Below are 25,480 nucleotides of genomic sequence, written 5' to 3' on the forward strand. Positions count from 1 at the left end.
AACCCCACGCTGTCTAGTCTGCAGGTGAGCACGCCATTTATTTCTGGTGGCTCTACAACACAACCGACGTCTGCCATGGAGGCAAGACATATAGACACCATGAAGAGTCCTTCACATGTCTGGTGCATCTAACAGAAGCAGCTGCTGATGGCTCTTGACACACAAAGCAGCTGTCTAAGGATCCTCTGTTTTGAGTAGTTCTCCATTTGCGTGTGAAACAATATGTGCCTTAACCTGCTCTAGCAGTGACCTCGCAGGATGGCTGGAGAATAGTTTCCTTGCATGCTGGAGAAAGCCATGTCTATATCCTTTCCTCAAATGGCTGCCACATGTCTTCAGGGTTCTCAGAATGACTGCATGGTGTTTCCTGAATTTTGCAGATAGATTCAAATCAGAGGGCTGAGAAGGCATAACTAGACTGTGTATGTTACATTCCCTGGAAAAAACCCACACACATACATGCACAAAAAGGGGGGAAAAAATAACAAAGCAAAACTCAAGAAAATGGAAAAATAATTAAATATATTATTTTCCATTTTTTGTAGACCCCCCCTTAAGTTTTGAACTAAAATAATTTAGTGTGTATGATTGAGATTTGCACCAGGCCTTTTTCTTCATGTTGGACATAAGTTTTATCTTGGATGCCCTGCATGGCAGAGGGCTGGTGGGCTGCTGGCTGAAGGACTGGGTGAACAGAGGTGATTTATAAACACTACAGGCAGCAGAGATCTCCTGTCTGGGCTTGCTTTCACTCATAGGGACTAAACAGCTTCTCTTTTTTTTTTTTTTCTGTTTCTAGGGCATCGGGAACTGTTTATACGGCAATCGACATTGCCACAGGACAAGAGGTAAGCGTCAATGGTCCCAGCAGGTTTTGCAGGTATTCAGTGCTTTCCCCTCTGGTGCAAACTGTGGATGGGAGTTTTGGGTCACCAGTAGATCTTTACTGCAAAGGCTGTTCCTCCAAAGCACGGACTAGTGTCAGCTGGGAAAATACATCTTCTGCTGTCCTCGGTTTTTCAGTGAAAGCTCTTTAAGGGCGATGTGGTTCTGTGCCTCAGTAACTGAACAGCCATCCACTTTCCAGCAACCGTTACATTGAGGTGTTGATTAATGCCTGAAAAAGGTGCCTGCGAATTCCTGGGGGGAGGTCCTGGTCCCCCTGGAATCAGTAAGAGCCTTGGTGCTCTCTGTGGTTGGGTTGCTGCTTCGCCCATAGCTTTTAAGGCTGATTGTAAGAGATTTGTTTACTTACTCTGTCATTGGAACAGGTCAGTGCTCTCCACAGTCCAGCCTGGTACCACGTTACATCATCCCTGAATGGGTATTTAATGGAAAGAAATCTGTAAAGAAATGCCAGCAAGCTTTTTGGGTCTGATAAAAAAATATGTAATTTTTATTGCCAGTGTAAATGTATTGGCTTAGAAATTGTTATATCTCTGTTCCCCAGTGTGCATGAAGTTGTGCTATTACAGAGAATGTTGGTCTATATATACAATTTAACTCTGTACATTTACAGCATAAAATCTGCCTGTGGACCTGGCCATAGATCGGTTAGCAATACAAATTGTAAAATTTAAAGATCTGTCATAATGAGACGCCTCAGGAGAACCCTGGAGGTGGTCACAGATTCCCCTGTTGCTGTGAAGAATACATAGCTTCATCACGTCGCCTAGTTTCGGGCAGACTTTGTCCTTATTAACTACCAGAAAGAATGCAAGGAGGGAAGCGGTATCTTTCACAGAAGGACACGCTAGCTGTGTCTTAATTACTAAATATATTAATGCATCAACTAGCTGATGGAGGCTGCTGTCATTCAGTCCCAATTTATCTTAATCACAGGTTCAGACAGTAATACTACTTAGCATTTTCTCCATCATGTGTTTCATCTTCAAAGTATAGTGCAAGACCTAATTAACGAGAGATCGTGTTTAGGATGGAATTTTGTGGTTTAGGCATACTGAAGCTGGTTGACACACACACTGACAAATGAGATGATGTATACCAGGAGCAAAGATCTCTCCTAAATAATACAGTTGTGTTTAGGTCCAGTGTCAGTGACAGCCTGTGACAGCCCATTACAGCCCATGAACTGCTCGCAGGGAAGTGGGGGGCCAGGGGGGTGAGAAACAAATCTTGAAGGACAGCAGTGTTAGCGCTGACAGTCCCTGCTCCAGCACGGGCTCCCCACGGGGTGACAGTCTCCTTCGGGCACCCCCCTGCTCTGGCGTGGGGTCCTCCACGGGCTGCAGGTGGATATCTGCTCCACCATGGACCTCCACGGGCTGCAGGTGGATATCTGCTCCACCATGGACCTCCACGGGCTGCAGGGAGACAGCCTGCCTCACCATGGTCTTCTCCACAGGCTGCAGGGGGATCTCTGCTCTGGTGCCTGGAGCACCTCCTCCCTGCCTTCTTCACTGACTTCGGTGCCTGCAGAGTTGTTCCACTCACATATTCTCACTCCTCTCTCTTGGATGCTGTTGTGGAGCAGGTTTTTTCCCCCCCTTCTTAACTATGTTATCTCAGAGGAGCTACCTCCATTGCTGATGGGCTCGGCCTTGGCCAGCAGCAGGTCCATCTTGGAGCTGGCTGGTGCTGGCTTTATCAGATATGGGGGAAGCTTCTGGCAGCTTCTCACAGCAGCCACCCCTGCAGCCCCCTGCTACCAAAACCTGGCCATGCAAACCCAAAACACTGCTTGCAAAACATGCATGAATAATAATAGTGGTGATAAACTAAGGACATTTGAGAAGATTGTAGGTCCAGAGAGTGTTGTTAGAGATTTGTGTTTGATAGTTTAAAGATCATTTTTAAAGATTTTACAAGGCAAAATGTATATGGCCATGTGTTCTGTAACGAGCACTCAAGCTAGCAGAGAAATAGGGTGTTGTAAGCTACTGAGCTCTTACGTCTAATAACAGGACAGTTTGGCACAGCTCTGCTCCATCATTCCAAAAACACTCACTCCACGTTCATTCTGATCTCGTGCAACAGACTACTTAAGTTAATGGTTTTTGCTGTCATTTTAGGTGGCCATAAAGCAAATGAATCTCCAACAACAGCCCAAAAAGGAACTAATTATTAATGAAATCCTAGTCATGAGGGAAAATAAGAACCCCAATATTGTTAACTATTTAGACAGGTAAGTAGTTCTGGTATTGTCACATGAATATTCATTTACATACTGCAAGCCAAAGATTTAAAACAAATAAACAAAAAAAAATCCCCACCCAACCAACCTTTGGTCACTGGCAGAAAATTGACCTCTATTATTTATCTACTCATATACAATGTATGGGAGGAGATTGTGTTTTTTCTACATTAATAATTTCTGGTATATATTGGTTGAAGACTGTTTTCAAAAACCTGGATCAGTCATATCTTACTAAACAGCCTGTAAGTTCACTATCTCCATGTTGTTTTGTTGTTGTTGGGTTTTTTTAGTTGATCATATTTTCTGTGTTTTATGGTAAGTGCTGATAAATCATCATAGAAATTATTTCCTTTGGGCTGTTCCCACTATTTTCCATTGCTGTGGATGCCCGGAAGACTAGGTTCTTGTTTCCAGAAACACGTAATTTGCCAGTTTTAAATTGTTTTTCCTGTTTCTGAATGTATTTTATGTAAGGTTTTCCAAACTGTTGACCAATTTCTGTCCTCAGTGGTACACACCCTCCTACCATGGACAGCTATGAAAGTTCTGTTGCCTTGTTCCTGGAGTTAATCATGGAATTTATGCATTGAGATGATGAACCAGATGATGTGATATGTCCTGGTTCAAGATTTATCTTCACTGTTACTAAACAGCATTTTTCACTTGCTTGCCATCTAAGACATCTAATTTTTCACTTACTTGCCTTTCTCATTTAGACCACACAGATTCTGAGTACTGTATAGCCTAGAAGGAATGTCTATTCGTTTTATTCTCTCTTCATTTAAAACTACCTGGGAACAAAAATCAACTGTAGTCTTTTTCATAAGGTAATTTAGCTATACACATTCATCTCAATGCCATTGTTTTCTTCTTTCAGCTACCTAGTCGGTGATGAACTCTGGGTGGTTATGGAGTACTTGGCTGGAGGCTCTTTAACCGATGTTGTCACAGAGACGTGTATGGATGAGGGACAGATAGCAGCCGTCTGTAGGGAGGTAAGGGATCCTGCACGTGCTTCCGATTACTTGGGCAGGGTGGTACTTCTAAACAGGTGGTAAGTACACGAGTGGTTTCATGTTCAGAGCTTTGTTTCTGTGTTGCTTTTATAATATGGAGAAGAAAGAGCATCTTAAGTGAACTGCCTGCCATTATCACTGCAATTATTATACTCTGTTATCATACTCTTACATACTGTTATTGTACTATCTCTTTTTTTCCTTTTTTTCCTTTTTTCTTTTTTTTTCTTTTTTTTCTTTTTTTTTTTTTTTCTTTTTTTTTCTTTTAGTTTTACTGTTCTCAACTTTGCCTCCTTAAACACTTGCCTGGAGTATGTCTGTGCTGCATTCCTTGTCTGTAAAAGCAAACGTGATGGTGGCAGAGTTTTAAAATAACAGCAAAGAAAAATAGAAATTCATTTATCAGAGTCCTCGGCTTAAAAGGATAGCATTCCACCCAAAATGGTGTTTGCTTCTGAAAAATGACTAACGTGCTATTTCTAAATCTGCTGTAGAGCCTAACAATAAAATCATGGTCATGTAACCTCCCACCCAAAAGTGATCCACTTCATACTGAAGGAAGGGACTTTTTTCTTTTTTCTTTTTTGGCAAACAATAGTTTGTCATATGGATGGAGAAAGCACATCCATTGCAGCAGCAGTCATTCTGTTCGTGCTTTTAGGGTATAGTCTGTAACAATAATTGGCATTTCTCTTTCAAAAGCTAATATGCCTTCATTTAGAAAGTTATTACTCTAATAGTGTGGAAGCAGCAAGCTATTCCTCTTGACAGCACAATATTCTGCCATTACTCACAATTCATCTAGAAATTAAATCTTTTAGAGCCATTTCCTTTCTTGGGTGATGAAATCAGGTCATTAATTTTTACCCTGGTGTTTCTTTTTTATCTATCAGTGCCTGCAAGCACTGGATTTCCTTCATTCAAACCAAGTGATTCACAGAGACATCAAAAGCGACAATATTCTTCTCGGAATGGATGGATCTGTCAAATTGAGTAGGTATTCTTGGTCAGGCACAGCGTTCCCAGGATGTGGTGCAGAGCTGCTTTTGACTGTCTGCCAGTTACCCAAAAGTGATGTCTGCGGTAGTGCGCTGACCACTGCTGCAAGCTAAGAGCATGATTCCAACCTGCAGAGAGGTCTAGAGAGGGAAGAGGTATCAAGAGTGGCTTTGGTTTGTGTACGTCCCTTCCAGAGGGAGAGAGTTACGATCTAAGGCTTCAAGTGAATAAAAGCCACCGCATGAAACTTGAGGGGTTTTTAAGTGGCCAATTCAGTATTTCCTTGGCTACAGCACTGAGTAAACAGAGCACGGCCGCTTTTCCAGCTAGATTCTCAGGCATATAGCAGGGATTTCTTTTGCTTGGTTTCATAATTCAAGCTGGCTTTAACAATACTTGTTTTTCTCCTCAGCTGATTTTGGCTTCTGTGCTCAGATCACCCCTGAGCAGAGTAAACGGAGCACAATGGTCGGGACTCCTTACTGGATGGCACCAGAAGTGGTGACAAGAAAAGCATACGGCCCCAAAGTGGACATCTGGTCACTTGGGATCATGGCAATAGAAATGGTGGAAGGAGAACCTCCTTATCTTAATGAAAATCCTCTCAGGGTAAGGTGCAAATAAGGTCACATACCAGGGTAAGGTGCAAATAAAGTCAGATACCACTGTGCTTTTAATCTCTCCCGTGTTTTGTCTCCCGTGAGACAAAATCCCAGTCACATCAGCTTGAACTGGTTCCAGCAAGGCCAGCTTCAAAAGCTATCACTGGAGCACATCAGCATATACTGTAGCACAGATACTTGTAGTAAACTAATGTGTTGTTAATGCTCTGAAGTTTTCAGTTTTATCCTAATTCCTTAAAATGAAATGACCAGTTCTTATACCAAATGAGCGTGCAATAGTGGAGGAATGTATACCAAGATAAAACCTCATGACTGATAGCTGAAACAAAGTTAAATCCTGCACAGTTAACTCCTGATAGGATGCAGGAATTTATGAGGAAATTAATTTTGACCTATGTGTCATACATAAAATTACATACATAATTTTTGCTAAGGCTAGAAATAAAATAGAGCATGACCTGTAGCTTTTCTTGTAGCAGTAAGGCTGTGCTCTCTCTGGTCTGTGGCACCCAGACTTTGTACTGTGGACTGAAAGCAGAAACAGAAGGGTCAGGAAATATCCCCAGCCATGCTGCCTGAGAAAGGAATACAACAATTATCCAAATGTCAGTCTTCCACCCTTTTTGAAAAAGGGTTCCTGAGTTTTCTTCGAAGGCTTCTCTTGGTTTGGTAGGTGCCCTGGGGTTTTTGTTCCAGCACACACGTGTGGAGCGATGTGCGCTGTGCTACCTCGTGAGCGGGGATAAGAAACAAACAGGTTTGGATTCAGACTGGTGCTGAATGAGCAGAGTGCACCATAGCTGGCAGGGTGGCAGCAGGCCTGAGCCACTGCAGCCGAGTTTTACCAGCAGAGACTTTTGCACATCACCAGTTTTGCTTCAGTTTCCTGCAAAGACAGGACCCCGTATTCCACTTGCTTCCATGGAAGACCCTTGCAAAAATTGCATTTGTCTTGTATAAAGCAGCAAAAACAGATGAAGAGAATTAGCGTTACTGGTCTGGATGCTGAAAATTCCCTGCTTCCTTAACCTCAAATGTTGATGAGGGCTCCTCGAGAAGTCTCAGGTCAACCGTTAGATCACTGGATTCCTTGTCTTGGACCAAATTCACATTCAGTTATTCCTGCCCTTACCCAGATTATTTGAAATGCTCTTTTTCTCCATACACGCCTCATCTCCTGCTGGAGTTAAGATCAACTTGAACGCTTAGAGCTTGAAGGCATCTTCAGGTGTCTGAATAAAATTGCAGCAGATTAAAATCAGGCAGCTGAAGTTGGTACCATCTGTATTAGCTTCCCGAACTCTTTTGCAGAGGTTCTTGCCCCTGAGCTAGGAACAGTGAACAGCTTGCGATGGACCGCCTGAAGTTCCCCAGTTATCAGCCAGTTTTATTAAGGTAAATCAACCCCAACAGGACAGGATCCATCTGCTGTTGTATGTGGAATCAGAGACCTGAGTGAGAGGTCTCAGCTGCATCCAAACAGGAGAGCTTATAAGCAAGACCTGTTTTTACAGCTAAGTGGGTTTTGGATGATCTTTAATTTTTATGAATGATTGTTTTAATAATGGAAGGCACGCAGGAGCTTCAGTTACTGACACTAATTTAAATACATAAATAAATTATAAGGACATCAAAGGATCATTAATCATAGAATTAACAGCAGTCTTAATGTAGATGCATTTGTTGTTTTCCACATGTAGAGCAAAAAAATCCCATGTTGCTCAGGTTCTTTGCAGCCTACGCAGAACTTGCAGGAATGAACCATTTTCCAGCCATGAGCGTCCTGGATATTTCTGTGATGGTATTTGTTTTCTATCACTGTGATTTCCTTCCATCGGGCATATGCCTAGGGCCTGCAGGACAAACATGGGTGCAATAGATATCCTTTGAAATGCAGGCTGGACCTCCTCAGTTTCAATTTAAAAAAAACCAACAAAAACAAAAGCCAAACCCTAAGCATTTCTGTTTGCTTTTTCATTTATTAACCACAGCACATCAATTTTCCTCAAAACTGTAGCATATTTTCCAAATGCTGTGGATCTTCTGCAGTTTCAGACTTCTAAATCATCTGTATATTGTTCTGTCATGTATCTGGGTGGCCTGGATAACTTCAAGGTATCATTTTCACAGACTGCAGCTACAATTGTATGCCGAATCCTTTCTCGTTTCTTGGTATGTTAAACAAATTGATGAGCTTATTGCCCCTTTGCAGCTACTGCAAACACTCATTTCCTTCATACTGTACTTGTTTGCCAGCTGTATCATAGGACAGCAAAAGATACCTGAGAAGAAGGAACTTCAGCTTCTCATAGATCTTTTTCTGTTGTAGAAATATTTAAAAGGTGCAGCGCCTAGCTGAAGATGACTCTTCCTCATGATTCTTATTCTGTGAAAAAACAAGTAACTAAGAGCTCCATTTGTCCTGGCACTCCTGTTTCACAGTCCGGTGAATGTAACTGGAATAAAATTTCCAAGGTTGACATCAGTGCTGGATTCCTTTACCGCAGGAGAAGTAACATCCCTTGTGTAGCACGATTTAAACTGTGTCCGGTGGCTGAGATCAGCTGCAGATGGACAGAATAAGACTGACGCTGTGACATCGATGTTGTGGGAAAAGTAAAGAAACTTTTATTGTTTTTTACTCTAGGATAGCTCATTTGCCTTTTTAGGCTTGGAAATCTTCCTCTGTATTTAAGAAGATAATAACAAAGTCAATTTGGTCACGGTCTATTTAAATGCCAGTAGCGCAGAGCTGTTATTATCATGGCAGACATTTTTATGGAAGACTCCTAGGCCTATTTCTGTTATTATTACTGTATATTTTAGACAAATTCTGCAAGTTTAAGTTTGCATAGTTGAAAATGTTTGTCTTATGTTTCTAAATAACATCTTGCAAAAGCAAAATGAACTCATCTCTCTAGCTTCTCAGCGTGTTAGACCTTGGTTACAAGTGAACCGCATTGGATAATGCTCACCCTATGTTTTGCAAAATTACATTTTAATTCCTTGGCCTGAGGAATACCGGGAAGACTTGATAAGCTGCATGGAGGTGGCTTTGCTTAAGTAACTTCAGCTTAGCTTAGGCTAGATGCTGTTAAGGAGGAGAAAGGCTGGAATTTTCAAGTGTTTGGACAGGCCTGTGTGCACAGCATGACGGTGCATTCGGTTGAGTTTATGCACGTCATGGAAGGGAACTCACAGAGGACTCAACCCTTAACACAGACAAATACTCCCAATTCTCAGGTAACACTTTGCTTTGGGTTTTGAGTTGTTTCAGCTCTTCTGTCTGTGAAGATGACCCTGAAAACATGAAACAAGTGTAATAGATTTGATGTTATCTTTCCTAAAAAAAAAATAAAAAACAACTTTTCTAGAACAGTGGTTTTGAGAGATGAACTGCCCCCAATTCTTCTCACTGGGAAGCTTGCCTGAAACATGAAGATTATAGTTTAAAGGCAACATAGTTTATTTTGCTGCTTGTCCATTTTTGCTGAAATACTCAGTGACCGTATTGCTTTCGTAGTCCAAGCCACCTTCTCCATGTCACCAAGCCTGAGCTTTCAATAACCCAACTTACAAAACCTCCCATTTCTTCCCTGGCACTTTCTGGGATGGGGACATCATTACTGTATTTGCTCAAGTATCAAAATTAGCACAGGGTTACCACAGAGATGAAATTATTCATTTTTCTGATTAGACCATTAAAAGTTTTTCTTTTATCACGTAAGTGAAGCTGATCTGGAATTTGGAGACTGCTGAAGGACATAGTTGCAGGTGGCTCCTGTCTGCCCAATTACGTGTTTTCTTCTTAATATATTTATGTATGGAACTTACGCGTCTGCGTTGAAAATGAGGTTCCAAATTTTTCAGTTTCTTTATCCAAGGAATAAGCTGATGGATTTACTTTTTTTCATCCGGTTACTATTTTTATCAAGAACAGAGCAAAAAAAATTGACTACCGTTGTTTTATGGAAGCTGTACTTTAGGGACCAGTGAGCACTGCAAAGATGCATTTTATGTAATAATCCTTTGAAATAATACAGTTTAGACCAAATTCACTCTTTAAAATAGCCTGTAAAGCTAGTGTCAATACTTGGAGCAACAAAATGTGCTTTTGCTGATGTAGTTCATATTAACTAGGTCAGCCAACGAAATCAGCTGTCAAGGCAAGATCATTTTGATGTTGGAATAGCTGTGGCTGCATAAAGGTTTTGGGGTTTTTTTGTTGGTATAGAAAAATCATCTCTAACCCTCTGCCAGGGAAGAAACTGCCACTGGAGACTGGACCTCAACAAAAATGGGGTCTATATGAGCAGTTACGGATATGAAAGAAACAGATGGAGTCTCGCGTTTGTTTTTTCTCTAGGCGCTGTATCTGATAGCTACGAACGGGACACCAGAGCTGCAGAACCCCGAGCGACTGTCCGCTGTGTTTCGCGACTTTCTGAACTGCTGCCTAGAGATGGACGTGGACAGGCGAGGGTCTGCCAAGGAGCTTCTGCAGGTAAAATGCGAAGCGGCTGCAAGTGAAACAGCTGTACTGTGTAATGGTTTTCTCATCAGCTAAACTTGAAGGTAGCAGATGGAACCCCCTCATGTTAGTCTCCAGTCTTGGTGATTTTCAAATGAAAAATAAGTAGAATTGTAGAATGGTTTGGGTTGGAAGGGACCTTTAAGGGTCACCTAGTCCAACCCCCCTGCAATGAGCAGAGACATCTTCAACTAGATCAGGTTGCTTAGAGCCCCATCCAACCTGACCTTGAATGTTTCCAGGGATGAGGCATCTACCACCTCTCTGGGCAACCTGTGCCAGTGTTTCACCACCCTCATCGTAAAGAATTTCTTCCTTATATCTGGCCTGAATCTTCCCTCTTTTAGTTTAAAACCATTACCCCTTGTCCTATTGTTACAGGCCCTACTAAAAAGTTTGTGCTCATCTTTCTTGTAAGCCCCCTTTAAGTATTGAAAGGCCACAATAAGTTCTCCTTGGAGCCTTCTCTTGTCCAGGCTGAACAACCGCAACTTCATCAGCCTGTCTTCACAGGAGAGGTGCTCCAGCCCTCTGAGCATTTTGTGGCCCTATTTTGGTAGTATATTGTGGCAAAATAACTGAAGTGGAACGAGGTACAGAGGCCTGAAATGGCATTGGTGACTGCTGTACACAGAGATAAGACCAGGGAGGAACCCAATGAAATCGTCACAGCCAAGCCATCAGAGATTTGGCTGTGGGGTGCTCACTGTGAGCATCCGAGGGGCCCCGGCTTGTCTACCTTGCCCCACTCTTAGAGGTTTCTGCCACCGAAACAGGGACAGTTGAGCAGTACTTGTCACAGCTCCATTTGCTGCCTGGCACGGTCGAGTAGATGAGCACTGCTACAGGTTTACTGCCAGGTTTTGTGGCAGAGAAGGAGTTGCAGCACGTGCCACTTGGCTGTCCCTGCTGTGAAGGTGCCAGCCAGCACAGGAGGGGCAGGGGATGGGATGGCGGGCACTGCTCTCGCTGCAACCCAGAGCCGCGTCCAGCTCTGCCACTTGTCTCTCTGCTTTTGTCTTGGTGTTGAAAACCTGTGCCTCGGTGGTCTTCAGAACCACACATGGGCCTAAATACTACTGGGATAAACATTTCCTAGCAGTATTGGAGTTCCCCGAGGAATGGCTTATGCCCCTCATCTTTTTTGTCAACTAAAATAGCCTGTGTCTTTAGAAAACAGGAACCTAAGTAAGTATTTTGAGTTTCCTGAAGGCCCAAGGCCCTAGGAGAGCAAGCAGCATTCCCAAAGTACTGGCAATGGCAAAGCAAAAATCCCAGCAAGGTGAAGACACCTTGATAAATGGATTAATAGAATTATGGGCCATGTTTGCCTGTGACAGCAAGGTACTGGCCATGAAGACATGGGTGCAGATGGTTCCCTCAGTCCCATTTCTGTGTATTCTAGTAACCAGAGGAATACTGCTTGAGCCTGTGAGTAACTGACTTTGGAAAGTAATGGTTCTTTTTTTTTTTTTTTTTTTTTCCTTTGGGCAGCATCCATTTTTAAAATTAGCCAAGCCTCTCTCCAGCCTGACTCCTCTGATCATTGCAGCAAAGGAAGCGATTAAGAACAGCAGCCGCTAGCGCTTCAGGCCGGCTTTCTCCCATGCCAGCTCAGAGCAGGACTGAGAACAAAAACTCTATAAAAACCTCAACTCTCGTGCTGCAGGACAGATGGATGGATGGATGAACAAACCAACGGTCACAGTCATGGTGGTAGGAGGGAGAACAACCCAGTCCCTCAAGGAGTAAAAAAAAAATTATCATTTGTCTTCTTTCCTGTTTTCTGGCTCCTTAATTTATTTTTAAGATGAAACAGGGCTTAAGACAGAGAGGTAATGACCGAAAATGCTTTGCTGCCTCAGCCATTTCCAAGGTAAAGCAAATTCAGTTGGAAGATTCCCTTCCTTCTCACCCTGTGAATAAGCTGTACATTCACTTTTAAATTGTCAGTTGTTTCTTAAAGACGGAAAGTCCCTTTTTTGTTTTTTTGGTATGGTTTGGAATTGGAGAAGGGTCTCCTTCATTCATAAACTCCAGACTGCACTGCCTTTTGAATATAGCCCACTCGCTGGTATTTGCCCAGTCATGGTACTTCTAGATGAGGAAGAAAGTGAAATTGCATTTCCAACCAAAAATAAATCAAGAGTGGGGCAGACAGAACATCCTGTTGAGATACAGGCTTTCAACTGTGAATATATAGTGTTGCGGTTCTTGACAATTTGATTTGTATAATTAATTGTAATCTGTTTGCCTGGATGAGAGTCTTACTAAAATGAAAAAGCAGAAAGATGAGTCAGTGTGCTCAGAAAGGACTCATCTGATGCAAAGCTGTAAGAGAAATGTGAGGTGAGAGCGGGCCCAGTCTCGCCTGGCGCTGAGCCCCAGCAGAGCCCTTGCAGGGCACAGCGCAGCCTCAGCATCCACAGGCCCGGGCTGGAAGAAGGCACTTGCAGCGGCCGGCAGCAGCAGATGGGCACTGGGTGCTTGCCTCTTCCTGGGACCGGACTAACCATCCCGTATCAGAGTCAAACTGGCAGCGGGCTGCTCCCAAGGTGAAATGCTGTGAAATGCACGGACTGGTGGGATTAGCCATCTTCAGTGTGTGCAGGAGTAGAGAAGGGCAGAACAGAGCTGAGTGGTGTTGGCGCTTCTGAGAATGCCTACTCTCCCGGTCGTCTGGTAGCTCCTGGGAAAGGTTAGTAGCGTCCGCGCCACTCTCAGCAGAGGGGGAGGGAGCCAGGCTGCTCCGCAGGCTCGTGCGCAGGTGGGTGTCCTTCAGGCACGTGGAAACTGAGGCTGACGCAAGTGAGCAACAACTTCCACAGTTTAAAGCTGCATGAGCCAGTGCAGCAGGCAGCTCTGGAAGAAAGCGCACTAAAACCTGGAGTTCTGCACTGGGCGAGAGCAAATGTGTGAAATGCAGAGTGGATTGCAGAAATATTTAGAGGCATCAAGCCAGCCTGCTTTCTGCTGTCCTGCGTACAGCAAGCACTGCTGAATGCGGCTCTGCTGGGAGGGAGGGAATCCCGGATGTGACTGAGGATTGTGCTTGACTAGTCAACTGATTTGTAAGGGAGCAGAATAGTTTAAGTATGCAATTTGTGTTTTATTTATTAATTTCTGAAAGACACAATGTGGCTTCACTCGGAAAAAGCATTTGCATGGAGTATTTGTTGCTGTATTTTAGTAGTACAATTAATCAAAGACCTTCAGAGCAGCAATTAAAGCAACACCCACCCAGTGAGCAAAAAAACCCCCAAACAAAGCAAACCAGCTTTCTGCTGTAGATCTTCATGTTTAGGCATGGTCCTGCAAAGGGCTACGTAGCCTGTAAGGTACTACCCACCTTCCTGTTTTGCCAGTAGGAATGAGGGATGCTTGGGCTGTTCTTGAATTAGGCCCTTAGCTTGTTTGGCTTTGGCTTCTTACTTAGTTACAGTCCTTGTGTTGCAACTGTCATTAGTACTGCCTAACATACCCTCGCTCGCTCTGTCCGTCCCAGTGTCTTGGCCGAGGCAACAGAGAGGCGATGCTCAGTGAGTTACCACAGCTAAGTGTGAATTAACCTTTCTTGATTTCCTGGGGAGCACAACAGGTCTGATTTTCAGATGCTCAAATAACATGCCGAGGCGAGCAGCTCCGGTGCCGGCACGATCCGCGGTGCACGGGGTGATTCCTGAATTGGGCACGGCAGTTTGCACGGAAGGGCGTGCAGGAAGGGTGCTGAAGCTCTGCCAGCTGGACCAGGGAGCAATGGTTTCCACCCGGCAGAAAGCCATGGCCTCTCTAAACTCTGCGCCTGCCACGACTGATGCAGCTTCCCAGGCTGAGCGCCGGTGGGAACAGGCAGCCACCCAGGTGCCAGGCTGCAGGCTCTGCCCTGCTCTCACACCGGGATGGACGGCAGCAGTGAGCGCACCCGAGGGAGCTGCTCCCAGGTGGAGGAACTCCTCCGCTCCGTGGCAGAGTTCCGTGAGGAGGCGAGTAGATTGAGGAGTATCAGGGAGTGTAAGAGACAGACAAACTACTGGAATTGCACCCTCCCTTTCCTGGGACAGGCCTGGCAGGACGCAGGACACGGAGGATTCCCTATCCTCTCTCCACCTGGCTGAACACAGTGACTGAAGGGATAAGGGGTGTGTACAGGACAGCCAGGTGATCAGGCCTGGTCAGCGTGCATTTATGAAAGGCAGGTCCTGCTTGACCAACCTGATCATCTTCTATGACAAGGTGACCTGCTTAGTGGATGAGGGAAAGGCTGTGGATGTCGTCTACCTGGACTTTAGTAAAGCCTTTGACACTGTCTCCCACATTGTTCTCCTGGAGAAACTGGCTGCTCACAGCTTGGATGGGCGTCCTCTTTGCTGGGTGAAAACCTGGCTGGATGGCCAGGCCCAAAGACTTGTGGTGAATAGAGTTAAATCCAGCTGGCGGCCGGTCACAAGTGATGTTCCCCAGGGCTCAGTTCTCTTTAATCTCTTTATCAGTGATCTGGACGAGGGGATCGAGTGCACCCTCAGTAAGTTTGCAGATGACACCAAGCTGGGCAGGAGTGTTGATCTGCCTGAGGGCAGGAAGGCTCCTCAGAGGGATCTGGACAGGCCGGATCGATGGGCTGAGGCCAACTGTATGAGGTTCAACAGGGCTCAGTGCCGGGTCCTGCCCTTGGGTCACAACAACCCCAGGCAACGCTACAGCTTGGGGAAGAGTGGCTGGAAAGCTGCCTGGCAGAAAAGGATCTGGGGGTGTTGCTCAACAGCGGCTGAATGTCAGGTATTTAAAAGACGTGTAGCTGTGGTGCTTAGGGACATGGTTTAGTGGTGGGCTTGGCAGGTTAATGGTTGGACTCGGTGATCTTAAAGGTCCTTTCCGACCTAAATGATTCTATTCTAGTCAAAAGGTTCTGTTTCTTTTGTGAGGTCCCATTTTTCTCTGCCAGCTCAAGCTCTCTATCTGGGGGAGAGACTTTCTTGCAAAAGAGAGTAATTCAGGATTGAGATGGGCTGCCCTTATCTCGTAAAGCATTCATCTGAATGAATCATGTTTGCATTCCGTGTGAGAAGTGAAGAAACAAGTGACAGTTTCTGTTTCCAGTATAGCTTTTATTTTTTCCTACCCACAAAGGAACAGAGAGCCATCCTTTGAAAGGAAAGCACTTTTTTATGGCACGTTTGCTGGACATACAATATAAATACTTACGTTGACAGACTACACTATTTGATTGGGTCTTTTCCTATTTATTTTCTTTACCTATAAGTGTTTCAACATCTCTGTTTCACAAAAAAAACCCCAAGCACCACCACAGCTTCCCGGAAGATAACAGGTATGAAAGATAGGAAAATCAAATGGTAGCATCATTTTATTTTTTTTTACCAGTGTATGCCCCAGCATACAGAATATTGTTGGCACTGGCTTTTTAAAGACAACTGCTGTAATAAGAGGCCTTACTTTTTATTTCATTAAATACTATATTTATTTTTCTTTGCATCAGCAAATGTAGAGATTTTTCTTATATAAAGAATTCCTGGGAGGCAGTCAGGATTCATCAGGAATAATCTCTGCCAGTGGCTGTTTTCAACATGGACTGTAATTGCCCAGCCGAGACCGACCTGCAGGGAAACACACCTCTCGCATCCCTGTGGCTCGTGCTTGAGACAGTGTCTGGTGCCGAATTCCGTCACAGATACAGAAAGGTGGCAACTGCATTTACATCCTCCCGACTCTGATAGGAAATGTGGAAGAGGCATATTAATATATTAAAAACCAGACAACCCCAGTCCTGAGAGGGGCAAGTCTTGTACATTATTTACAGGCTCACATAGCGTGTTAGGATTGACAATAGCGTTGACCTTGCAGAAGGGAAAGAGACGGATACTATAAAATCTCTGGAACCATCTCGGGTTTTCTGACTGCCATCCTCAGATTAAGCAATTAGTTATATATATTTTTGGAAGTATTAGAAATAGGCAGTTTCTGTTGTGAAATGCATAGGTAAATAGGTTTTAAACACTTTCATTCCAAGGTTTTAAAAGATTGGTTAATTATCTTCACTTTTAAATTCATTAAGCGGTAAAAAACCCTATCCAGAACTTGACTATGATTCCCATCCCTGCAGTGAAGATGTGTGAAAATGACCTGACAGCTCGCTGTGGTTTTAGTGCGTTTTGGGATGGAAGCATGACAGCAGTAAAGTCAGGGAAGTTTGAGAAGCACAGAAAAGTTTATTTATTTAAGAAAAAAAGAAAAAAAAAAGGAAAAAAATAACCATACCTACGTAAAATTCCATAGAGCCCCTGCATGGGGGCATCTTACAGCGCGCTCAGGGTTTGATCACAGACTTGGGCCGGGCTTGCATTCTCACTTCTAGTGTCCAGTGCTTTTGTAAATATGTGTGAGTTTATTCTCCATCTTCGGCTACTGGTTGGCCACCTGGCACTACACGCACATGAACTCCAATATTTTTATTTTAGCTCTTTGTGCTGAGTTTCTTTGAGGCCAATGGCTGCACCTCGGAGAGGTGCCAGTCTCTCCCCGTGTCCTGCCACCAAAAATGAAGCACATTCCAGTCACAAGAAGGGAAGTAAGCACTTGTCTCCTGTCCTCTAGTTGTAGGAAATGTCACCATACCCTAATGTCTGGATGGCAGTTATTCCCAGTAGATAGTTATTGGTGTGGCTACTGACTGTTCTTTGCGCGGAGCATGGACATACATGTATTTCTTAGTCCAGTCATGAGCAAATCCAGTGAGCAAAGAGCCAGAGAGAACTCTGCAACACCTTCCGTTAAAGACAGCAGCCGGTGTGGCTTTGCTTGGCAGCCAGGGCGTGCGCACTCGTGCCAGCTGCCTTGCAAACCTTATCAGTTAGTGCTCCACACACCTTCCTGCCGAACTGTTGTTCATTCATCTGCAGATGTGCAGTTACAGGTGATGGGCTGAGCCGATGAAGACCCATAAATATGTGTTCAATCCTGCCCCCCCCTGCCAAGGTAAATATCTTTAATTTTAGCCCCCAGTTCCTAGGAAGCAGGCATGGGTCAGCCTTTGTGTTTCAACAGAAACCATCCAAGGTTCCTTTGAGTGTGATTTGCAATTCAGGGATCTTTAAAACCTCTCTTTGCTCATGTCCATCCTTGAGCTGAAAGGGTAATTTCTTTTTCTGGCTGAAGCTTGCAGAATCTTGCTTATACAAGGATGCTGCCTTGTGGGTAAGAGCCTGCAAACTTTGTTCTCGCTGCTTAGCAATTCTCCCAAGCAAGCACTTGCTTTCTCCTAGAATCTGACCCTGACTGAGGAAGCTGGGAGCAATATCATTATTGAAGTTGATAATACGGAAAATTGCTAATTGTTTAAACCTGTGAACACGGTGGCTTGGCACTGGACACTTTCCCAGCAGACCACACATCAGCTTCACCTGTACCACCCATCACCTGACCCCCAAGTCCAGTCCCTTAATTCTGGTCAGTGGTCTCTCGATTTCCTACTGGTTTTCGCTGCCGCTGGGCTGGCCTTCTGAAGTCACTTCATTCTCCTGGAATTGTCTCCTTGGTCCTTCTTCATTCCGCTCACATCTGGTGGAAAAGGACCTGGGGGTGTTGCTCAACAGCCGGCTGAATATGAGCCGGCAGTGTGCCCAGGTGACCAAGGCGGCCAACACATCCTGGCTTGTATCAGAAATGGTGTGGCCAGCAGGACCAGGGCAGTGATCGTCCCCCTGTACTCGGCACTGGTGAGGCTGCACCTCGAGTGCTGGGTTCAGTTTTGGGCCCCTCACTATAAGAAGGACATTGAGGTGCTGGATGTGTCCAGAGAAGGGCAAGGAAGCTGATGAAGGCTCTGGAGCACAAGTCTGATGAGGAGCGGCTGAGGGAACTGGGGATGTTTAGCCTGGAGAAGAGGAGGCTGAGGGGAGACCTCTCTATCACTCTCTACAGCTGCCTGAAAGGAGGTTGTAGCCAGGTGGGTGTTGGTCTCTTCTCCCAAGTAACAAGTGATAGGACAAGAGGAAATGGCCTTAAGTTGCACCAGGGGAGGTTTAGATTGGCTGTTGGGAAAAATTTCTTCACTGAAAGGGTTATCAAGCCCTGGAACAGGCTGCCCAGGGAAGTGGTGGAGTCCCCATCCTTGGAGGTATTTAAAAGACCTGTAGAAGTGGCGCTTAGGGACGTGATTTAGTGGTGGACTTGGCAGTGCTAGGGTAATGGTTGGACTCTTAAAGGTCTTTTCCAACCTAAATGATACTGTAATTCTATCTGCTGGATTCAGCTGGTTCTGTGTTGACACCATTAGTTTTATCAAAAAGTTTACTCTCAGTCAGCTCTTGCAGCCTAAGGCTACAACTACTTTAGCTACTAGTGCTAAGCTGCTAATGCTAAACGAGACTACTCAGAAGAATACAGCTAATCAAATCTCTTCTATAACACTGAGGGAGGAAGTGAATGAACTGAGTATTGCTTGTGTGTCACCTCCTCTCTGTCCTTCAGTCCTTTCAGGGACTTGAGACAGAGAACTTTTTTTTTTTTTTTTTTTTTTTTTTAAAGAGAGAAATGAAGTGTTACCTCTCACAGGTCTTGCTCTTTCCAACCACCATGCTTGACTGATTTTTGTCCCTCTTCGTGCCCTCTGTTCTTCCTGTGCTCGGTGGCTGCTAACCCAAGACCGTGTAACTGGCTCAGATGAAGTGCTTGAGCTCCTCCTTTCTCTGCTCTTTGAACCGCCTGTTCACAGCAGCCTTGTGAATCTGTAAGCTTGGTCTAGGGAGGGAGTGACCACCTCCATTTTGTGCATAACCTCCACCAGCCCAGGGCCCACCAGCTGAAGCCCATGCTGGCATTGAGGGCTCCCAGATGCCTCAGGCTGGTGTGACACTATTGCAAACATGAGGGAATAGTGGCCAGTGGCTGTTTTTTAAAGTCAGGTCCTTTTGCTGGTGCATGTTGTCTGTGTCTTTTGTCCAGCCCAGCCGTAGACTTAGGGCTCAGATACTGGCACTGCTGCTACTCCCACTGCAGTCGCTGAGAATTTGGCTGTTGGCTTTGGTGACAGCGGCGCTGGTTGCTTAATCAGCAGGTGCTTATTAAGGCCCTGGGTACTGAGGTGTCCCTCAGGTGAGTGGGTGGGAGCTGCCCATTGTTCTTACTCTCCATCATGCAAAGCTGTCCAGGTCTGAAGTGGGTCAACATAGCAAATAAGAAGCATGCAAGTCTCTTACATCCATGTCTGCTGAGATTTCTGAGCTTAAGGTGCACAAAGGCAATTGCTTTTTGTCACACTCTTTGTATTAGTGTTAAGCAATGCTGCTAAATCTGTCTGTAGCTCAGCAACAGGGAAAAAAAGCCTCTCAGCTTTTCGGGTGCGACTCTCACAAGCTGCTGGTGTCTGCCTTAGCAGGTAGGGAAGGGGAGCTGCTCTAGATGGGAACTAAGAGCAAAGGGCTGCACGCCCCGTAGCCCCCGGTGACGAGAACACCTCTTTGGGCAGAGCCCCGGTTCAGTGGCCACGCTGGGAGTTACTCTGGTGCGCTGGTGCTGCGTCTGCACCGCAGGTGCAGTGCGTACAGACATATGTTTGGGGAAGATCTGCAAAAGAATTCTGCAACTCTTGACTGGATCAGGATGTAACTGATGCTAAACTCCAGTTTAGTCCAAAGCAACCAGTTTACACCTACACTGGTGTCTGCTAGAAATTTTTTTTTTTTTCCTTCAGGGTATCCAGACAAAAGTAAACAGAGGAGGAGCCTACATTTTCATTGTTTAATCAGAAATGTATCTCATTTTGCTGTACATTCCTTTTTTAGGACGTGTTATCTGTTTAAAAAAAAAAAGAAAAAACAGAAAAAAAGAAAAAGATAAAATATAAAAACAAAAAACAAATGTGTAGTGAAAAAATCTTCTGTAACTTTGGATTAAGAGGTAACTGATCTTTTTAAAAAGAGAACTAAGTTATTTACTTTGTAAATGTGCTGATGGCATGGATCCATCTTACTGACCTCAGCATCTTTTTTTTTAAGATTTTGGGTTTTGTTTCCAATATTAAGTTATTTTAAATTGTGGTTGAAGCAATAGAAAATTGAAATATGGATTGTGCATGACTGTGTCTTGAGTGTAAAAATATTGCAGTTTGAAACTTGGACCTAAAGTATTGCAAATAAAAGTTATAAATACCAACAGATGGTGTGACTGCAGCTTTTCCTGAAGGGTTTGCTGAGGCTGTTTGACAAAACAGTGTCATGGCTGGCTGAAGACACACCAGCCTCGATCGCCTGCAGCCAGAAAGAGTTCATCTGTATGTGTGCTTGTAGCGTTGTCCTATGCCACTAGTCATGATGTCATGAAAGGGGACTTAGCTGCCGTGATCCCATATTTAGCCTCTGCTGCTGGAGCTCCTTGTATCTTGTGTCGGCAGAAGCAGCCAGCCTGCCTTTCTGATGCCCCCACTTTGCACAGATCCAGAGTGCACTGTGGTTCTTCTGATGCGTTGTGTCGCCATTGTTCCAAGACAGAACCAATACGGTGAGTTACACAGATGGCGATTTGCCAGGTTTCCTGCCCAGAAACCTTTACAACTGTCACTTCAGCTCTTGTTCTGTGCACACAAAGCCATGAAAAAAAAAATCACCTGGCCGCCTGCTCAGAAGTGAAGCGATGCTGGTGTTAGCAGAGTTAGTCCGTCCTCACCTGCCATACTGCCTGCATGGCCACGGTCTTTGCTCGTTGCTGGTCCATCGCTGAGGGCTTCGCTCGCGGGTGCTGAGGGTGGAAGGAGGTGGGGAAGTGGGCGCTCGGCAGTTCCTCCTGCACTGCTGGGGTGATGCGGTAACCTGAGCGGAGGTGGGAAAGGCTGGGCATGCGGGGTCACCTGTCCCACCGGTGGGACCTGCCCCCCCCGCCCCCCCAGCACTATGGCCCATGTGCCAGCGAAGGGCTGGGCCTGGGCTGCAGGAGACACAAATAAAACAGGCGTGTGCACACAGGAAAGCTCCTCACGTAAATGTATAACCCAGAGTCTCCCTAGCTAGCTTTATGTATGCTACTCACCTATATATGTACGTGTACCCCCCCCGACAGTTATGTTACTAGCAATTATATATGGGCATCTTTGAATACACACACGAGAGAGAGAGAGAGAGAGAGAGACCCTTCTCTATGTACAAAGAGAGCAGAAAAGATAAACTCTCTAGTTAGCTATATATACTATAGTAGACTGTATGTATTTTATAACTGCATAAAAATATGTATACACACCTACACCTATATATAAAAAAAAAATATTTCTTTTTTTTAAAAATAGCAAGAGAGTGGTATCACTACGTACTGGTAGCTATACTGCCCATGTGTATAAAATTGATTTAATATGCCTATAATACTAATAGAAGTACACAGTGAGAGAAAGCGCATTATATGGTTATAAAAGGGTCCCACAGAGAGACTCTTATGTAACTAACATGCTAGTCCTTTACATATACTATATATAAAATATAAGTAAGTCTGTCTATGTATTTATAGAGAGAGTACGCCTTATGTGACTACATAACTCCAGCCCTATACATCTCTATATATGATACATATACAGTGAGACCTTTATATAAGTGAACAAACCAGTCTCACACTCTAGCTATCTAGATATGGTATAGCATATATAAAATTTTATAACAAGACCTATATACAGGCATATATATGAGACTCTTCTCTCCCCCTAGTGATCTATTTATATATGCATTTTATATGTATACACACAAACAGTGAGACCCTTAGAACTCTATAACACTCTCTTGCTATTTGTATGTATGATAGTCTATACCATAATTTTATCAGTATGTATAATATAGCTATGTATTTCTATATGCACATATGTACAGCTATATACATATAGCTATACAAACATATATTAATAGATGCACCTACCTACATACAAATAAAATATACAGTATAGTATATAGACAGGCAGTGTTATGTGCTCTGTGTGTATATATATATAGAGAGAGAGAGAGTGTATATTTTTATTTGTAGAATATCTATATATACGGAGATCCTTATATAACTATATAACTCTCTCTCTCTTTCCATTGATGTATTTTTATGTATTACATGTATATACACAGAGGCACATATATAACTACATAACACACTACATATTATACATATATATAAATACAGTTATAAAATATGTATATAATATATAGAGTGCATTATAGAGGGGTGTATGCAAATTTATAAAATTATATATACACACACTAGACTATTATAGATAATGAGTATGTAATAGCACTATAGATGTACATTTATGCTAAACTGTAGGTAGCCATTGAGAGAGACAGCTGGGGCAGGTGTGCAAGTGCACACACATGAGCGTACATGCATATATATATATATATACACACACACACACACACACACTCTCTCTCTCTCTCTCTCTCTCTCTCTCTCTCTCTTTTTCTCTCTCTTTTAAGATAAGCAGGTAGCAAGAGTGAAAGTGTTCTGTCGTTACAGAAAGGTCTTTATCTATAGATGTGTGCAGACAGTAGGTGGGGTGTGGGTGTGTGTCCATCCATCCTCCATCCCTGCTATAACCATGGAGCACTGTGTCTCTCACTAGCCATATACATTATAGTACGTATATGAATGCATATGCCCAGTATACACAGGACAGACATATAGTAGCTAACACACGCTCTCTCCCCGGCTATATATAGTGCTAATGACATAGGTCATATATTTTACATATGCATGTGTGTATGTGAGCATGTGCATATGCATCCATATGCAACCATGGACATGCACAATCTCCCATGTAACTCTCTCAAGCCACAGCCCCTTATATAATGCTTCCTTCTTAGTCAACTATATATTATACAGTATATATATTTTTATATATACACAGAAGCCCTTCTATAAACATTATACACTATATAGTATAATGTACAGTATCTTCTATAAACTATATATTATGTACATTTCATACACCCACCCTTGTGTGCACATATAAAAATATGTATAAAATATACAAATAAACTATGTATTAAAAATAAAAATATTTTAATATATAAAAAATATTTTATACACACTATATATGGGGAGGACGGGGAGAAAGCAATACTCTTCTATAACTATGTAACTCTCTCCATTTTATACATCGATAGATAGGTTTAGATATGAAAATATTTGAATACAGATACATAGATATACACAGCTAGACAGCCCCTCATACAAATACTTAACTCTCTATAGTCTAGGTATAGATAGAGGCCCTCAAAAAACAATCTCTATCCATCCATGTATTTTTAATATATCTATATGTATGTGTGTGCATGCGCGCATATATACACGTTATGTAGTTTTCATCTATGTATAGCAGAGTGTCTGAGCAACTTATATAACTCTCTCTCTCTAGCCATACATGTTATATTTATGCATAGACAAAGACATAGACAAGAGCTTGACCCTTATATAAAGAGACACACACTCCCCCCCCCAAATGATGTACTACCTACCCGAGGGTGTGAAGAGAGCTGGCTGATGGTGGTGCAAGGCTGCTCTGCATACTCTTTGAACCTCATGGAGCTGGAGGAGGTCCCAGAAGACTGGAAGAAGGCTAATGTCACACCCCACCCCCACCCCCAGCTACAAGCAGAGCTTAAAGGAGGCTCCAGAAAATTCCAGTCCCGTCAGTCCCCAGGAAAGTCATGGAAGGCATGCTCCTGGGGGCTACCACAAGTCAAATGAAGCTTGTGGTTGGGAAAAGCCAGCACAGATTCACGGAAGGCAAATTGTGCTTGACAAGCCCATCGCCTTCCACAACCAAATAACCTGATCGGTTGATGCAGGATGAGCAGTGGACATCATCTACCTGGATTTCAAGATGATTTCCCGCAGCCTTCTCCTAGAGAACCTGATGGTTATGGTTCAGACAAGTGGTCCATGGCGGGGGGGGCGGGGAGGGGCGGGGCAGGCTGGCTGAGAGGCTGCACCCAGAAGATGGTGGTAAATAGTGCTTTTTTCCAACCTGTCACCAGTGGCAACCCCAGGATTGACACTGGGCCCAATGCTGTTTAACATTTTAATAAGTGATCTGGATGATCAGGTCAAGTGCACTCTGATGAAGTTTGTGGATGATACCAGAGTGGGGAAGTGGACACTTCGGAAGGGAGAGCCCCCCCCACCCCACCCCCCACCCTGCAAGAAGACCTAGGTAGGCCGGAGGAGTGGGCTAACAAGAACTTTATGAAGTTCAACAAGGACAAGTGTAAGCTCTTGCACCAGGGAAAAGATAATCCAAGAGCACAGTACAGGCTGGGATCTACCCAGCTGGACGGCAGCTCTGTGGAGAGGGACCTGGGGGTCCTGGTGGACAGCCACCTCAATATGAGTGAACAGGATGCTGCTGCGGCAAAGGCAGCCAACAGGATGCTGAGCTGCATCAACAGCAGAGACAGAAGTCATTATCCCACTCTGCTCAGCGCTTGTCAGGCCACACCTGGAATACCATGTTCAGATTTGGTCCCTGCTCTACAAAAAAGATGCAGACTGGCTGGAGAGGGTCTAGAGAATGGCCATAAAGATGATCCAAGAATTGGGAAGCCTGCCATACGAGGAAAGGTTGAAAGAACTGGGTTTGTTGAGCTGTGAGACAAGAAGGCTTAGGGGAGACTTTATCACCCTGTGTTCCAGGATTTAAAGGGTGGCTACAAAGAAGATGGAGACTCCCTTTTTACAAGGAGTCACATGAAAAAAAACGAGGGGTGATGGCTACAAGTTACTCCTGGGGAGATTCCAATTGGACACAGGAGGAAAATTTTTCACAAGAGCAATCAGCCATTGGAGTAATCTCCCTGGGGAAGTGGTAGAGTCCCTGACACTGGACACTTCTACAATTCAGCTGGACAGGGTGCTGGGCCATCTTGGTCAGCCCATGCTTTTGCCAAGAAAGATTGGACCAGATGATCCTTGAGGTCCCTTCCAACCTGGATTGTACAATTCTGTGTATATGTGTGCGCACACACACACACAGAGACTTTTAAATAATGTTCCCTCTAGCCACCTGTATTACATATTGACTGTTTTTATATGTTGTATATACACGGAGACCCTTCTAGAAACATAGCGCAATCTATACTATATGTACTGATCTATGTTGCAGGAGAAGAGTCAGAGATGA

General features: G+C 44.0%; 1 protein-coding gene across 4 annotated transcripts in view; it reads left to right on the plus strand.

Annotated features, from left to right (window-relative positions):
• The window catches only part of PAK3 (p21 (RAC1) activated kinase 3), a 136,540-nt gene extending 122,553 nt beyond the window's left edge, over positions 1 to 13,987 (plus strand). For all 4 annotated transcript variants that reach the window (XM_054839345.1, XM_054839344.1, XM_054839343.1 and 1 more), the window contains 7 exons: positions 800 to 848; positions 3,033 to 3,145; positions 4,035 to 4,152; positions 5,067 to 5,166; positions 5,585 to 5,781; positions 10,162 to 10,299; positions 11,821 to 13,987. In XM_054839345.1, coding sequence (XP_054695320.1) covers positions 800 to 848; positions 3,033 to 3,145; positions 4,035 to 4,152; positions 5,067 to 5,166; positions 5,585 to 5,781; positions 10,162 to 10,299; positions 11,821 to 11,910 — 805 coding nt within the window. In that variant the 3' untranslated portion in view covers positions 11,911 to 13,987. The remainder of the gene's footprint in view (positions 1 to 799; positions 849 to 3,032; positions 3,146 to 4,034; positions 4,153 to 5,066; positions 5,167 to 5,584; positions 5,782 to 10,161; positions 10,300 to 11,820) is intronic.
• Positions 13,988 to 25,480: the final 11,493 nt, after the last annotated feature.

Source organism: Grus americana, chromosome 12, assembly GCF_028858705.1.
Source record: "Grus americana isolate bGruAme1 chromosome 12, bGruAme1.mat, whole genome shotgun sequence".
Classification (NCBI taxonomy): domain Eukaryota; kingdom Metazoa; phylum Chordata; class Aves; order Gruiformes; family Gruidae; genus Grus; species Grus americana.